Raw genomic sequence first — 15,567 nt, forward strand, 5'->3', positions numbered from 1 at the left:
AAAACCCCAGATCCTTTTCACATATACTACTGCCAAGACAAGTCTCACCCATCCTATAGTGATGCATTTGATTTTTCCTACCTAAATGAAGAACTTTACATTTTTCACTATTAACATTCATTTTAATCATTATAGCCCAGTTTTCTAGCCTGCCAAGATCACCCTGTATCCTGATTCTAACTTCTGGTGTGTTTTCTATCCCAGTTTAGTATTGTCTGCCAATTTAATAAGTACCCCCTCTAATCCCTCATCCAAATCATTTACAAATATGTTGAACAACACAGGCCCCAGGAGAGATCCCTGGGGCATTCCACTTGTCAATCTTCTCCAAGAGGATGCTGACCCATTAACAAATACCCTTTGGATACGATCTGTACCCAAAGGTACAGAAAGAAAGGTTCCAGTTAAGAGTCAGATAGAAAGTGAGGCAAAAAAAAACCCTAAGCTGCTGTCAATCAGAACAGACCCTATAGACCAGGCTTTCTCAACCAGGCTTTTGGAAAAACCTGTGGTTTCTTGACAGTTCTGAAAGGATTTCCTGAATGGGTGAGAGTTAATTAGTTTTTAATATCTTTTAAAAATTTGTTAAACATTTATCAGGTGACATGACCATATATATTGACCTGCTGCCCCTCCCAAATGTCCTAGAGGGCGTGGAGAGGGAAGGAGCCCCAGATGGGTGGGTTCCTAGTACTGTCAACGAGTGCATGAGGTCCATCAATCTTCGCTGGATTAGAAACTTTGGCTATCCTTGTCTGAATCCTGCCCCCTAAGTATTAATATTATTATCGAATTTATTGCCCGCCACTCTTGGCAAAGCTGGCTCGTGGCGGATTACAGATAAAATGGTAAATCCTCAATTCCTAAAAAATCCCCTAAAAAAGTCTACCAGAAAAACATGGCGGCAACCAACTCCTGCTGGGGACCAGGGGAACAGCTGACCACCACAGATGGAACGTGGTGGAGTACTCCTCTTTTGGGGGCCCATAGATCTTCTCTTCACCCTGGCCTCAACCATAGACCTGGTGGAAGAGCTCCATTTTGCAGGCCCTGCAAAAAGTCGGAAGCTCCCGCTGGGCCTGCAGCTCCTCCGGAACTCATTCCACCAGGTAGGGGCCAGGACCCTGGCTTTGTCCCTTAAGAGTATGAGAAAACCTTTGTCTACATCCTTAGGCAACTCTGCTCCTGAAGGTTTAAGACTGCTATTAGAACATCTAGCAGACTTCCTGTGTTGCCTGCTGGAAAGGAGACCACCTTTTCTCCTATGCTTGCAACTAAGTGCTGTTGCCTGGAACTCCTCATTCTGCCTTTAGCATGTAACCATACAATTCAGAGAATGGACCATTTGGATGAGTTCTCAAAACCTCTAGTATCTAAATTGGTCGAAGCCGACAATCTGGGTTTTTCTGTTGTATTCAACTGGTAGTTAAGAGAAGGAAAAGACACTTAAAAAACTCCAGAAATGTTCCAGCTAGAAATTCCTAGAAGAATTTCCCTGGGGAAGGCCTAGGATAATTTTCTGACCATTCCTATGGTTGAAAGGCGCTTCTTCACCCTCAAACCCAAGCTTGAGTGAGGTGGTAAGGAAGAAATAATGTTTCAGAGCCAGCTTCTAGTTGAAAACAATTTATTGTCATTATACAGGTTCTCCACCCCACATCAATGAAATAGACTTTGTGGTTAGATGCCTATAAAAATATTAGCTTTTCAGGATACAGAAAATGAGGGCAAGAATATATAATAAAATCAAAACTGATATTTCATTATATTCTTAAAAACATTTTGACCTATTTACAGATATATTAAAAGTCAACAGGAATCTTGATTAAATGAAAATGGGCTTTTTTCAAGGGTGGTTCTATTGATCTCTTGATTATAAATTGCCATCTCTGAATTTCAGAGTCTTATTTGTGAATATACATAATTTCTGAAATAAAGGACAGTGTAACTGTGCATCTTGGGATGCACTTTTATTCATCTGCTAAAAACAGGGAGTGAGCATTCAATCAAATGCAGGATGAAACCTGACCACAGAATATTTAGAAGGAAGGGTTCAGTATTTTGCAGAGACTTGCAAACCAGACGTGATTACTAAAATGGAAGATTTCCTCTCATTCTTCCCTGTCCAATGGTAAATCCTAATGCAGATAATTCCTTCAAGTGCTTCCTCAAAAGGTAAGATATCTTTCTCAGATGGATTCATCATCTACTATAGGCAATAATTATGTAGTTTTCGTAGACAAACAGAATGGAGCGAGTAAAAAAATCAAGATGGATTGACAGAAGATGCAGAAAAAGAACAAATCTATTATAGTGTGGAGCTTCTAGCATACTGCTGGTGCCACTGCACATAAAAGAAAATTAGAAAACCAAACCATCTGCAGCATACACAGTATCATTTGTCTTATATATTTAGAAAGTAATTGCAGCTGACACTCCTGTGTCTGAATTTGATCACTGAAATAGATGCACTGGATTCGATCTTAACCAAGCATGCAGATGCTAGGTTTCTCTCTAAATCCTAAGGCACTGATTGATTACCATCAAGCATAGGAGAGTGTATGGGGAAAAAAGATTCAACACCAAACAAGGTGTATCCAACAGTGGAAGACTACAGAACCTACCAAACAATTTTAGTTATTCTACTATTTCAAATCAGTTTTTCAGGTGACAACAAATTCTCTTTAAAGTGTTCCTTCACACTGTAAAACTACAAAGCAAAGGAAGTTTAAAGTATGTCTGTCCTGTCACAGCAACCTACACGTGAGTAGAAAGAAGCAGGGGCTTAATGGATACTGCACAAAGCTTCACTAGAACAAGCAAGTAGAACTGATCTACTTTCCACCCTCATGCAGAAGACTGCTTCCCACACGCTGGATCAACTCCAGTGATGGGAGATGAACCCTTCTACATAAGAAAAGCACAACAATGATTGGGAGACCTTACCCTTACTGTTCAGAGAAGCAAAAACGGTGATTTACATTTCTTAATACAATAAAGAAAAAATGTGGCAATTTTCAGATTTCATACAATTTCCACAGCAGTGATTAACCAGATGCTTTACAAGTCCTCAAAAACTGCTATGTACAGTAATCATAGGAAACCATCTACATTGTTCCTTGATAAGAAAAATTAATTATTTTACATACATACTTATCCTCCCCTCCCAAAAGCTGTATACAAAAATATAAATCGCTTTACAACATGAAATCCATTCACAGTCAATGGCCTGAACATGAAGTTTACAACTATTCAATTAAAAAGGGGGGGGGGGGGGAGAATGTGTGGTTCGACTGCTTTCAGTTTCAATGAATTTTTGATTTCTTCTAATATGACTCAATTCAACATGATATTTATATACAATCCTTATCCAGCCCTGAAGTCCTTTTTAAAAACAAACCCTAGGCATTTTAGAGGCGTTAAAAAGACTTTCCCTGTACCTGCCTGAAAATGGCATGTTGAATCTTCTTTCATGTCTTTTAAGAATAACTCTGAGATTGAGAATAAAATAGCTGAGCTGAGTGATTTGGGGCGGGGGGAGGGACAGCTCTACATTGTTTAAACAGGAAAATGTACATTAAAAATATCTAATATTCTTCATTAAAACATCACCCCATTTCACAAGCTCTAAAAAAATACCCAGAAAATTGGGCAAGCTTCATATTTTACTTATTTGGCCGGGCTTGTACTCCTAATCATCAGGATTCCCAAGTCTGAAAACCTAGCCTGATGAACTACATACACATTTAAGTGGTCTAACTTAGGAAGCCAGAAGTCAAAAGCATAATACATGCCCAAATTATCTTTGAAAGTTTCTGAGAAGTAAACAAATTAAATGTTTGAATATAAAGTTGCATTACTATTTTGATTTTGTAACCACAGGTGCCAGTGTGGGCATTGTCTTATTGTCCTGACTTGAAGCAGTCACTGGCTGTGCAGTTTTTATCTCAGTGGATGAAGTTTTTGCAGTAACAGGTGCCAATACAGGCATCACCTTGGCATTCTGCCCTTCGGAGTCCAATGAAAAGTTTGTAGCTTTTAACCCAAGTGGTGCCAATTTTGGCATTGGTCTCCACGATGCATCAGTATTGCCAGCTTCCAAGTTAGTTTTCATCTGCAGAATTGGAGGTGACACATGTGTGGTCTTTGTTGGCAAAGGTTCCATGCATTTTCCACTTTCACTAGCACTTACGTCTGAGACACTAGGATTTGGCTGCTTTGCTTCAGAGTTTAACATGATTTTCAAAGCATCCGATTCAGATGAAAGCTCTTTTGAGTTTCTGTTACCATTAGGTAATTCATCATCATCTAAGTGAAGAAGGAGAGGAGTTATAGGACTGCTACTCTCTCGAGTTATAGAGAAGTCCTTGAAGTTCCCACCCAGAGGCCCAAACTGAAAGGGAGATCCCTCTTCAGTAGTTGATTCCCTATGACTCTCCATGTCTCCTGGAGAAAAGCAAGAACTTAGAGAGGTGGGGAGTTCTGATACGTCCGAAGCATCATCATTCAGCTGTTGGTTAAGAAATGCAATTTCATTCAGAAGAGAAGTAAGAGTTTCATCTGTGTCATCATTTTCCTCTATGTCCATTAAGTCATTTGAATCTGGTGCTGCTTCCTGTATCGCAGAGGCTACTTTCTGTAATTCCATTTCTATCCCGAGGGTTTTGGCATCCTTAACCTGCAGCTCTGGGAATAAAGAATCCTTTGACTGTTGTCGGCCTCCTCCCCTGTCAGTCTGCTTTTCTTTTGCCGCGCTTTGAGCCGATTGCTCGATGCAAAGCTCAGTTGCAAAAGATTCCGGTGATTCTTTTAAGCTGGAGACATTCACTATTTGTGGGAAAATAACTTTTTTCCTAGGGAAGTGTTCTGTTGTTTCCGTAGTCTCTCCCTTGTTTTCAAAAGAAGCTTCAGCCTTTTCTGCAGTCTGAGTGTTTTTTGTTTCCTGAGGTGCTGCAGGCAAAGAAGGCTCAGATGCATGGGAACTGGCCTCTGTGGTTATATGCGGATTCTCATTTACACCCAGGTTTAAATTTTTATCTTCTTCTATCGCTAGTGATGTCACATTTACTATCCTTGGCATCAAGAATGAGTCTTCATTTTCTGCAAGCCAAAATAAAGTAAAATCCATTAGAATCCACTGGAGACAGTAGTTAGAAATTGTTCTCCTCCTCCTAATGTTGTTATGCATATAAAACCTGCTATTCATTGTCACATAATGTGGTTGCTAAACGAGTAATCACCTTGGGGATCTTTCTAATATGAGAGCAAAGGATATAGATACTTTCAATTAAAAAACAAAAACAAATAAATGAGTGAATTTGCAAGACAATTCAAGCACTAAGGGCTGACAGCAGTGACATGGTACACCGCACAGGGACCTGTGGGAGCTCTTGGCATTCCGCAGGGCCTGCAAGATGGAGCTCTTCCACCAGGTCTATGGCTGAGGCCAGCGTGGCGGGGAAGATCTGCTGCCCCCCCCCCCCCCCGGTGCTAAGAGGGCGAGCGACAGCATGACCATCTATGCTCCCTCTTCCCATTCCTCTATATAGATTTTTTTGGGGGGGTGTAGGGGTTTGAAGACCACCATGGTTTATAGGAATCTGTTATGTCCAAATTGTTTTATTGGGTTTTTATACAGACAAGTTGTCGCCTGCCACGAGCCGGTAATAAGCCTGATAATAAATTAAAATAAATAAAATAAAAATACTGCAGTGAAAGGGCAATAGTTACTACATGCTGAACCCTAAGCAAACTGAGAAAGTTATCTGCATTCTTCTTATTGCATGTCATTTAAGCTTACCTATAGTGGGCTCTGGAGCAGTTTCTACAACTGGAGAGGCGGGGCTACTGGCCACAGCAGATAAAGTAATAGGAACTGTAGGGTTAGGGAGGATGCCTTTCACATGTACTGGTACTGCTGATCCCGGCAACTGAATCATCAGGGAAGTAATACCTTATTCACAGAAACAGTTAACATAATATTAGATATGGTAGCAAGGAGAAGAAAATTAAGTAGAACAGTTCTATGAATAAAATTTAACCCAGGGCAACAGACGCAATGTACATCTTGTTTTTATACTTGTAACAAGTACATTTGCCATACTTGCTAGTGCAAGTATTTTGAATTTTAACTTGTTTCTTTTTGTCAAAAAAGATCAACTATACATTTTTATTCATAATAATTTTTTTCATAAATATAGTGCTTGAAAGTCAGACACAACAATATAAAGAACAAAATAGCTTAATTGAGCTGCAAAACTTTGATTTTATAAGGATCGTCAGCTTTTCTAAACAGGCTCACCTTGCTGCACCATACCACTGCTACTGGCAACTTCTGATTTGAGATCAGCTTGCAAGAGTGTGGAGGGCAAGGCAGCAATCTGCCCTGGCATCAGGGGACTCTTGAATGTAAGGACTTGACCTTGCGCGGTCATTACTAAGCTAGCATTTGTTAGTGTCACAGGAGATGTCCCCCCTAAAAAAAGACAAGACAAGACAGAGGAATGTTGAAGTTTGTATGGAGAAGAATAGTATGTATCTCACTATCAGGCTACACTGATCAGCAGCTTGCTGTGCAAGAATTCTCATGAAGCTTAATGAAGGGCACCAAAAGGAAAACAATAAGATAACATAAAAATATTATGTGGGTGAGGCTACAGTAAAACATTGTGTAATAAATGTTTGTCAACACTCAGATTTTTCAAGCAATTGTCTATTTTTTAATACAGTGGCCGATGCCATCTTGTTGAGATGCTTGGAGACAGAAGTAGGTATGCGTTGTTAGGGTTTAAATCATTCTTCACAACCTGAACACAAAGGGTTGCTGTTGACAGACCATTTTTCTTCAATATGGGGCCTATCTGAATTTCCACAGGGTGCAGTCTTATCCCTCAATCTCTACATAAAGCCCTTAGGACAAACCAGTCATAGTTTTGGAGTCAGCTATCACCAATATGCTGATGATATTCAGCTCTATATATCCTCATATCCTTGTGATGCAGTAGAGGTGCTTAATTACTGCCTAGCTGATGTAGTTAAATGGCTAAGAGTGAACAAACTGAAATTAAACCCTGGAGAGACAGGAGGTAATTCTGGCTGAGATCTTGAAACATACCGAGCTCCCAACTTTTGATGACGTTAAGGTGACCCCTGTAGATTCAGTTCAGAGCCTTGTGGCATGGGCCTTGCCTATCTGTAGGATTGCTTGTGTCCTTATGCCCCCCACAGAGCTCTTCACTCTGTAGGTATCAATCTGTAAGAGGTCCTTAGCCCCAGATAAATACTCCTGGCCTCGACCCAGGACAGGGCTTTTTCTGCCCTGGCCCTGGAGGAATGAGCTCCTGGGAGAGAAGAGGGACCTGATGGAAATGTCAATATTCTGTAGGGCCTGTAAAATGAAGCTCTTCCACCAGATCTTTGGCTGAGGCTGGGTTCTTAAGATCACTGGGCTCCCTCAGGCTGTGCTATGTCATTGAGCAAACCCATTCTGATGGTTGACTGTGGGTGTAAGGAGGGACTTCGCTATCGTGATGCCCCGATTGGGGTTGTTGGTTTTAGGGGAGGGGTTTTAATGGAGTATGCTTTTATGTAACCCACCTTGAGCTTTGGAATAAGGCGGGCTATAGATTGAATGAATGAATGAATGAATGAATGAATGAATGAATGAATAATAAGCTGCCTATCAGTGAATGGGCTTAATTTAAGGTATTAGCTACCATGGCCTTCGTCCCTCAGTTTTACAGGACTGCTTCTCCCCCTATGACAACTTTGCTCCTCTGAGCAGGGCCTTCTGCAGGACCTTTAGTAAAGGGGTAGGAACTGTGATCTATACTACTGTGTATAGTTCATTCTGCCTGTTGCTGTAAGTAAAATCCTACTATGTAATTTTTGCATTGTTTAACATGTCATGTTCTACTTTGCTTCAGGTTTTTTTTTTACAGATTTATGGTTGGCCCCAGATTTCCACAATTCAAATCCTATCACGTTCTTTACTGTATGCCCTATTTTGTTGATTGTATTGATGTACTCTGTGTAATCTGCCTTGAGGAACTCTATAAATATAACACAAATATAATGATGAGGCTGTACTTGGAATACTCTATGTACACCAATACAGTGTTTTCAAGAATGAGCAGCATTCTTGGTTTTTCCCTTTGTGCCATGACCAACTACTGTCCTCTTACTTCAACCTACCTGGGGCATGACTTCTTTTTCTAGCAAGTATCAGTGGTTTTGTACGCTTGCTGGACACAGTGGCTTGTTTTATCTCTCTAAAAAGAGAAGAGGGACTAGGTTCTGCAGAAGATTTAGCAGTCTTTGCACGTTCAGTCTTCGTAGGTTTTGCTTCCTGTTGCTTCTTTTGTGCCTCTACAGCTTTCTGCTTGGCATAAATATACTCTAGCTTCTTCAAGACCACCTCCTGTGTTTTACCTACAATAATAATAATAATTATTATAATAATTATAATAATTATAATAATAATACTTCCTCTCTCAGTTCATGCACTTCTACAGCCTTGAGGAATCACAAAAGCTTACAGGACAACCAAAGTGCATTGTTTCATAGCCTCTCCCCACCCCCTTTAAAGTCCAAGTTCAAATGCATTCAAAAAAGTTCAGGCTCTTCTTAGCCCCCACACTTCTACATAAACCCCATTCTGTACATTCACAAATGCTGGGAAACAACCTAGTGTTTCTTTGTTCTGTGGGCTGTCAGCTTTACTGATCCCTTCTCTGAATGCCATCTCACCTGAGAGGGAAGATACTTTACGAATCAGGGTTTCCTGCTTCCGATTCAGCAAGTTCTTTTGCCCTATCAGTTTATCCGCCTGATCTGTAAGGCCTTGAATCTCTTCAAATGCCTGAAAGAACCAATGAGCCACTTTTAGATTCCTGCAAAAAAAAAATCTTTTCTACTGCTTTAGTCTCCTGTGAGGGCTGCTATGTTATAAAATACTTACTTGTTTGAGGATGAAACACTTGGAAACTTTGGGGACCATGTGCAATCCCAAAGTTCCCTCCAGTTTTTCAAAGAGTCCCCTCATTTCCTTTCGCCGGCGGCGCTCATTTGCCGTGTGTGTCTGACGATAGTTAGCAAAGGCTTCTTCTTCATTTTTTGGCTTTTTGCTTGAAAGCTCAGGTTGCTATCAATATGAAAAACTTTTTGTCAACAGTTTAAACTAAAACATACAGCACACACAGAGATCTGTATAATCAGATCTATAAGCCTGGATATAGTCATAGTTCCAGAGTTCAAAATTGAAATGAACACTTAGAGGAAAAGCAGGTGGTAATTAAAGAGCTGTCCAAAATAAAGGAACCAGGCTGATACTCTTAGTTGGGATGATGAGGTTTTCGATCATAAAATGAACAGAGTCCTTAGAGCAATGATGGGCAAACTTTTAAAAGAAATATTCCACAAATCAAATCTAGAATGTGCAAGAGCAGATGTCTACTATAGATACAATCCACCTGGGTTCAATGAGGATTTTCTCCAGTGCTCTGTCAGACAGCAGGGTATCCCTGATTATATGCAAAAGCCAAATTCATAGAGCCTTCCTGCTCCTTTCCAGTGATATTATTTGCCCTCTTGGCATCCTGTGTTATGTGCTGTCCCTCTTTTAACTTGGTGCAGAACAAGATGCAACTCTGGGTAGGGGCTGCCATTGACTGGAAGTCTTGTGCTGAGTTATCTTCCATCTCATTGCAACATTTAGCCAGGTTTACTTTTGTTCCCTACAACTGTCCAGAAGCAATATCATCCTGTCTCACTTAAAATTACAAGGAGATCTTGATACAAGCCAGTGGTTTTTGGTGGCGCCCATTATTGCAATCAATTTCTCCACTTAGAGTAACCTAACAACAGATTAGTACATCTTTGGATGGGTAACAATCACCATAAAAAGTAGAGGGAATAAACATATATATACCTTCGGAGTCTTTGTTATTGCCTTGTTTGAACGGTCATGAATATGCCTGGGTGGGGGAAAAATGAGTTTTATCTTAATTATGTGGATTTCTACCCTGACAACCAAAGAATAAAATATGTAATTAAAAATTAATAAAGATTCAAAATATAACAAGCCCCAAATTGCTGGCTACTCAATGCAAAAAAATATTTTAGCCTATACATTCAACACTCAAATTCATTTTTCTCTAAGCCTCAGATCTCTCAAATAAGTTCAAGCTTTCTCTGTCAACACTGTGTGACATTTTCTGCCATTTGTTTCAAGAGTATCTAATCACGTTCTCATATTCTGTAATAAAACTTGAAAGATTACCTTGCTGGACAAAAAGAAAACAAACATTTCATTTTTCCTACAAAGTCTTGATTATAATATGCATACCAACAGCTAACTGAACGTGAATTACTGAGTCCCAGTCCAATAGAGGAGATCAACCCTGACTGCTCTTTAGAAGGCCAGATCCTGAAGATGAAACTCAAATACTTTGGCCACCTCATGAGGACTCCCTGGAGAAGAGCCTAATGCTGGGAGTGATCGAGGGCAAAAGAAGAAGGGGACGACAGAGAATGAGGTGGCTGGATGGAGTCACTGAAGCAGTAGGTGCAAACTTAAATGGACTCCAGGGAATGGTAGAGGACAGGAAGGCCTGGAGGATCATTGTCCATGGGGTCGCGATGGGTCGGACACGACTTCGCACATAACAACAACAACAGTCCAATAAAGGTGGACCACCTGTGGAAACACACTTCCTCATACAGACCCCTGCCAACATAGAGAAAATCCTTTAACCAGAACTAGCCTTGGATCCACCAATGTGTTTCTGTGGACAGAAGGATTTCTGCCTGTGGAATGCAACTTTCTCACCTTTCTTTTCCCAAATAACAATCCCAAATAACCCCTGAAATATTGTGAGTGAGCTCAGTGGCTAGTGGCTGTGAGTAACTCAGCTTTCTAAAGGAGCCTGGATCTAGAGTTTGATATTAGATTTGCAATACATGAAAGCAAGCCAGGAATTCAAGTCTGTCTATGCAAGTCAGTTGGTTGAAGATACTACGGTGAAATCTAAAAAAAAATTTTTCCTGGGAGTATTCCCAACTAAATATACTTGAGTAGAATTCTGAGCAGACTTGTTTAGGATTGTGCTGACTGTTACTACAGGAATTTAGTCAATGGTGATATTATTTTTACACACAGCTTCTCAGCAATGTTAGCTCGCTGTGCTATTAGGACAGTAAAATGTTTATCAGCCTCACTGCAAGCTTTGTCAGAAATGGCAAAATCCATCTGGAATGATTTTCCAACGGGCATAAGGAGGATATCTTTTCTGCCTGCCCTTAGAAAAGACTGTTATTTAGGATGGCTTTTCATAGCTGAGATTGAATATGAGATAATATTATTCTGTATTAGATTAAGCTGGCTAGCTGTCTTGATCTGAAACAATAGAACAAGTTTCAGGTCCAGTAGCACCTTTAAGACCAACTATGTTTAATTTTGGATATAAGCTTTTGTGTGAATGGACAGTTCTTCAGGTACTGTGAAACAGATTTGGTCAAGCCTTACATGTAGACTGGAGTGTGTGTGTGTTTAGTTGCCAGGAAGGGCTAGAGTCAAGATGCCTAAGTAACTGGATGATAAGTATAGCTGAGATTGCATTAAATAGTTGGCAAGACTGTGAATAGCAGCAAATGAGAATACAAATATAAAAGTTAACAGATGTGAGAAATAAGTCCAGTGACATCTTCAAGGCCAACAAATTTCAGTTCTGAGTAAAAGTGAGAACTGGGAAGCCTAGCACCTGTAGACACACACTTCTTCGGAGATGCTGAAACAGACTTCCTCAAGTGTTACATATGGGGGGAGGTATGTGTGAGCGAATTGGTTCATTGCCACGAAGGGTTCATTAAAATCAAGATGCATAAATGCAGCTAAGATTGGAATAACACACAGGCCTTTCTGTTGTGGCTTGTTGTCTTTGGAAATGCCTCCTCACAGCTATTCACCTTGAACCACATTTATTAGGTTTCAGGTGCTATGTAGAAAATGTTATCTTCCCAGGCCTTTATGGAACAGCATTATAGATATTTCATCTTGGTCATTTTAATCTATTTTGTTTTTCTTTTTACCAGTTTTATCCTTTTGATATTTATTCCATCTTCCCTGCTTTGTGCATGTGATTGTAGTGATACAGGTGTTGGAATGAATGTTTCTAATGCTATGGTTTTTCTAGTAGGTTTTTTTTTTTGCTATTATATAATCTGCCTCAATTTTTCAGTGAAAATGTGAAGCAAAAATGAGTTAAAATAAACAAAATAAGGCTCCTGATATTACCATAGGATAAAAATAACCAGCAAACTACCCTCTACCTGGAAGTCATTCACCTTGATTGCCAAGTTACTGTAATAATTCTACAAATCGAAATAGCCTTCTTCTGTACAATTTAGAGCTTTGCACTTTTATTTATTTATTTAAATTATTATTAGATTTCTATACTGCAGCTCGCCATAGCCTCGTGGCGGTTTACATCATAAAAGTTCTAAAAACCCCAATATTTACCCATGTCAAATTCCATTCACACAGTACAACACAATGGCGGCAAAATCTATTCTAATCCCACCTTGTTCACGGTGGGGCACTGATCTTAACCTGATGAGAGCAGGAGCTGTCTGATGGAGCTTGGGAACCAGTTGGAAAGCCCACCGGGACTCTGCCCCGGCCTCAACAAACTGCCAAAATGATAGTAAAAACAGCTGCTCCAAAAACCATTTTGAATGAGGGGCAGGATATACATTTACTGCACAAACAAAACCATAGTATAGTATAAACCCATGTGTACCAAATGTGTAAATGCTTACAGTTGTTTGGACAACAGGGCATGGGCAACGGAAGCTTTTAGGCGAGCGATATTAATTTTCTCCGTAAGTTCTTCCACAGTCTCAATGTCCACATTCTCCTCCGCTTCACTAGAGTCACTTTCATTCTGCAAAACAATAATAAACAAACATAGGATTTTGTATAGAAGCTCTGATCCAATCTATTAATAGCAAATTTAAGCTAGAACACTAAATAATAAGAAAGCACCACAAAAACCTAGGGAATCAAGAAATGGTGATATAATTGTCAGCAATTTCTTTCCTATTATTAGTATAGCAAATAAAAACAAGAACTGGATGACATGTTACACTTTCAGTGTCTCTCTTGTGTGTGTGTGCGCCTCACTGTCACATTGCCACTGCCACAGAATATATTTGTGTTCTCTACATTGTAACTAGAGATGTTAAAGCCTGGTAAAACCAGTAAAATCCCCCCCAACCCTATGTTCAAGTCCCAAGAAGATAACCTGAGAGCTATGAGTGTGGTTTTTTTAAAAACTACTTGCTGCAGAAATCATTGAGAATCTAGAGCTGGCTTTTTCAACCAGGGTTTCATGAAACCCTAAGGTTTCTTGACAACCCTGAAGGGTTTCCTGAATGGGTGGGAGTTAATTAATATATATTAATTAATATATATTAATATATATATATACTAGTAATCAAGCCTGCTGTACCTAAAATACAGTGGGCGCTAGGCATGGGAGCCCCCGGCAGTCGTGCGGAGCAGTTGCTTCCTTGCCGGCGGCTCGCAGTTGCTTCCTTGCCGGCGCCCTGACGCGTCGGGAGGCGCAAAGCGCCTCTGACGCGTCAGGCTGCTGGCCAAGGGAGCCCCTGGCAGCCGCGCGGAGCGTGATTGGCCCCTTCTTGATTGGCCTCTTCCTCTGGACAGACCATCGGCCGGGCCAACCGGCAGCCGCAAAGCGCCTGCCGATTGGCCCAGCCGATTCCTGCCCTTCCAACAAGGAAGCAAGTGCGAGCTGCGCAGAGCGCGGCTCACAGTTGCTTCCTTGCCGGCGCCCTGACGCGTCAGGAGGCGCAAAGCGCCTCCGATGCATCAGGCTGCTGGCCAAGGGAGCCCCCGGCAGCCGCACAGAGCATGGCTGCCGGGGGCTGCCTGCCCTAGCGCCCGCTGCATTAGTCGCAGCGGGCTTGATTACTAGTAGGTCAATAACTCTCACTGGAAGCGGGGAACCTAGTTAACCTCAATTTAGAGATCCTCAGATGGTAACACCAGGTACCGCCCTGGCCTCAACCAAATGCCTGGTGGAAGAGCTCCATCTTACAGGCCCTGCGGAAAGCTGACAATTCCAACAGGGCCCTCAGCTCTTCTTGGAGCTCATTCCACCTGGTTGGGGCCAGGGCTGAAAAAGCCCTGGCCCTGGTCGAGGCCAGGTGTATATTCCTGGGGCCCGGGACAACCAGCAAATTCATACCCACAGAGCAAAGAGTCCTGCGGGGGGAATAAACGGATAAGCGGTCCTGTAGATAGATAGGACCCAGGCTGCATAAAGCCTTAAACATTAAAACGAATACCTGAAACTTGATTCAGAAACAGATTGGTAACCAGTGCAGATGATGTAGCACTGGCTGAATATGGGCCCTCCAAGATGTTCTGGTGAGGACCCGCGCAGACACATTTTGTACCACCTACAATTTCTGGGTCAGAACGAAGGGTAGGCCCGTGTAGAGCGAGTTACAGAAGTCTAATCTGGAAGTGACTTGCATGGATCATCGTAGCCAAGTGTTTAGAGGACAGGTAGGGCACTAGTAGCCGCACTTGACGCAGATGAAAAAATGCCATTCGGGCTACTTTCATGACCTGAGCCTTTGTGGAAAAGGAGGCATTCAAAGGTCACCCCCAAATTTCTGGCAACCGGTGCTGGTGTTAATTGCACCCCATCCAGGCATGAGAGAGCCGTGCTTCCTGGTCCTGCTCCCTTCTACCCAGCCACAGGACCTGTCTTGGAGAGTTTGAGTTTCAGGCGACTCTGCCTGAGCCATCCAGCCACTGCTTCCAAACAGCTGGCAAATGTATCTGGGGGGGGGGGGGAGTCCAGCCGGCCATCCATTGGAAGTAGAGCTGGGTGTCATCTGCATATTGGTGACAACCCAGCCCATAGCCCTGGACCAGCAGAGCTAGAGGGCACATACCGATGTTAAAAAGTGTGGTGGAAAGTATTGTCCCCTGTGGCACTCCACACAGGAGCCCAGAAGGGGCTGATAACTTCTTCCCCACCGCAACCCTCTATGTCCAGTTCCAGAGAAAGGAGACCAGCCATTTTAGCACAGTACTGTTAATCCTGGCCCCGCCGAGGTGGTGGGCCAATATTTTATGTCAAATGCGGCTGACAGGTCTAAAAGCACAAGAATGCCTGATTCACCTCGGTCCAACTGGCGCCAGATATCATCCATCAAGGCGACCAGCACAGTCTCCACCCTGTGGCCAGGATGGAAGCCAGACTAGAATGGGTCAAGGCCAGAGGTTTCCTCCAAGAATGCTAGGAGCTGGTCCACTGCGGCCTGCTCCACTACCTTTCCCAGAAACACAAGATGCAAAACCTGGCAGTAACTGGCAGAATCCTGTGGGTCCAGCAACACCTTTTCAGAAGAGGACGCACCACTACCTCCTTAAGCCCCTCGGGGAATTCTCCCGATGTTAGGGAGAGGTTCACAATTTCCCTCAAGGGGCTTCCTAGTCACTGGTCACCCGATCTGAGCAGTCAAGACAGACTG

At 42.0% G+C, this 15,567-nt stretch overlaps 1 protein-coding gene across 7 annotated transcripts in view; it reads right to left on the bottom strand.

Moving 5' to 3' along the window:
- Window positions 1-1,610: 1,610 nt before the first annotated feature.
- LOC143830368 (MAX gene-associated protein-like) overlaps window positions 1,611-15,567 on the bottom strand; it is a 62,919-nt gene continuing 48,962 nt past the window's right edge. For all 7 annotated transcript variants that reach the window (XM_077322797.1, XM_077322795.1, XM_077322799.1 and 4 more), the window contains 8 exons: window positions 12,817-12,941; window positions 9,929-9,974; window positions 8,960-9,142; window positions 8,749-8,860; window positions 8,194-8,430; window positions 6,302-6,475; window positions 5,801-5,953; window positions 1,611-5,100 (listed from right to left, as the gene is read on the bottom strand). In XM_077322797.1, the coding sequence (XP_077178912.1) occupies window positions 3,860-5,100; window positions 5,801-5,953; window positions 6,302-6,475; window positions 8,194-8,430; window positions 8,749-8,860; window positions 8,960-9,142; window positions 9,929-9,974; window positions 12,817-12,941 (2,271 nt within the window). In that variant the 3' untranslated portion in view covers window positions 1,611-3,859. The remainder of the gene's footprint in view (window positions 5,101-5,800; window positions 5,954-6,301; window positions 6,476-8,193; window positions 8,431-8,748; window positions 8,861-8,959; window positions 9,143-9,928; window positions 9,975-12,816; window positions 12,942-15,567) is intronic.

This window comes from Paroedura picta, chromosome 2 (genome assembly GCF_049243985.1).
Source record: "Paroedura picta isolate Pp20150507F chromosome 2, Ppicta_v3.0, whole genome shotgun sequence".
Taxonomy (NCBI): domain Eukaryota; kingdom Metazoa; phylum Chordata; class Lepidosauria; order Squamata; family Gekkonidae; genus Paroedura; species Paroedura picta.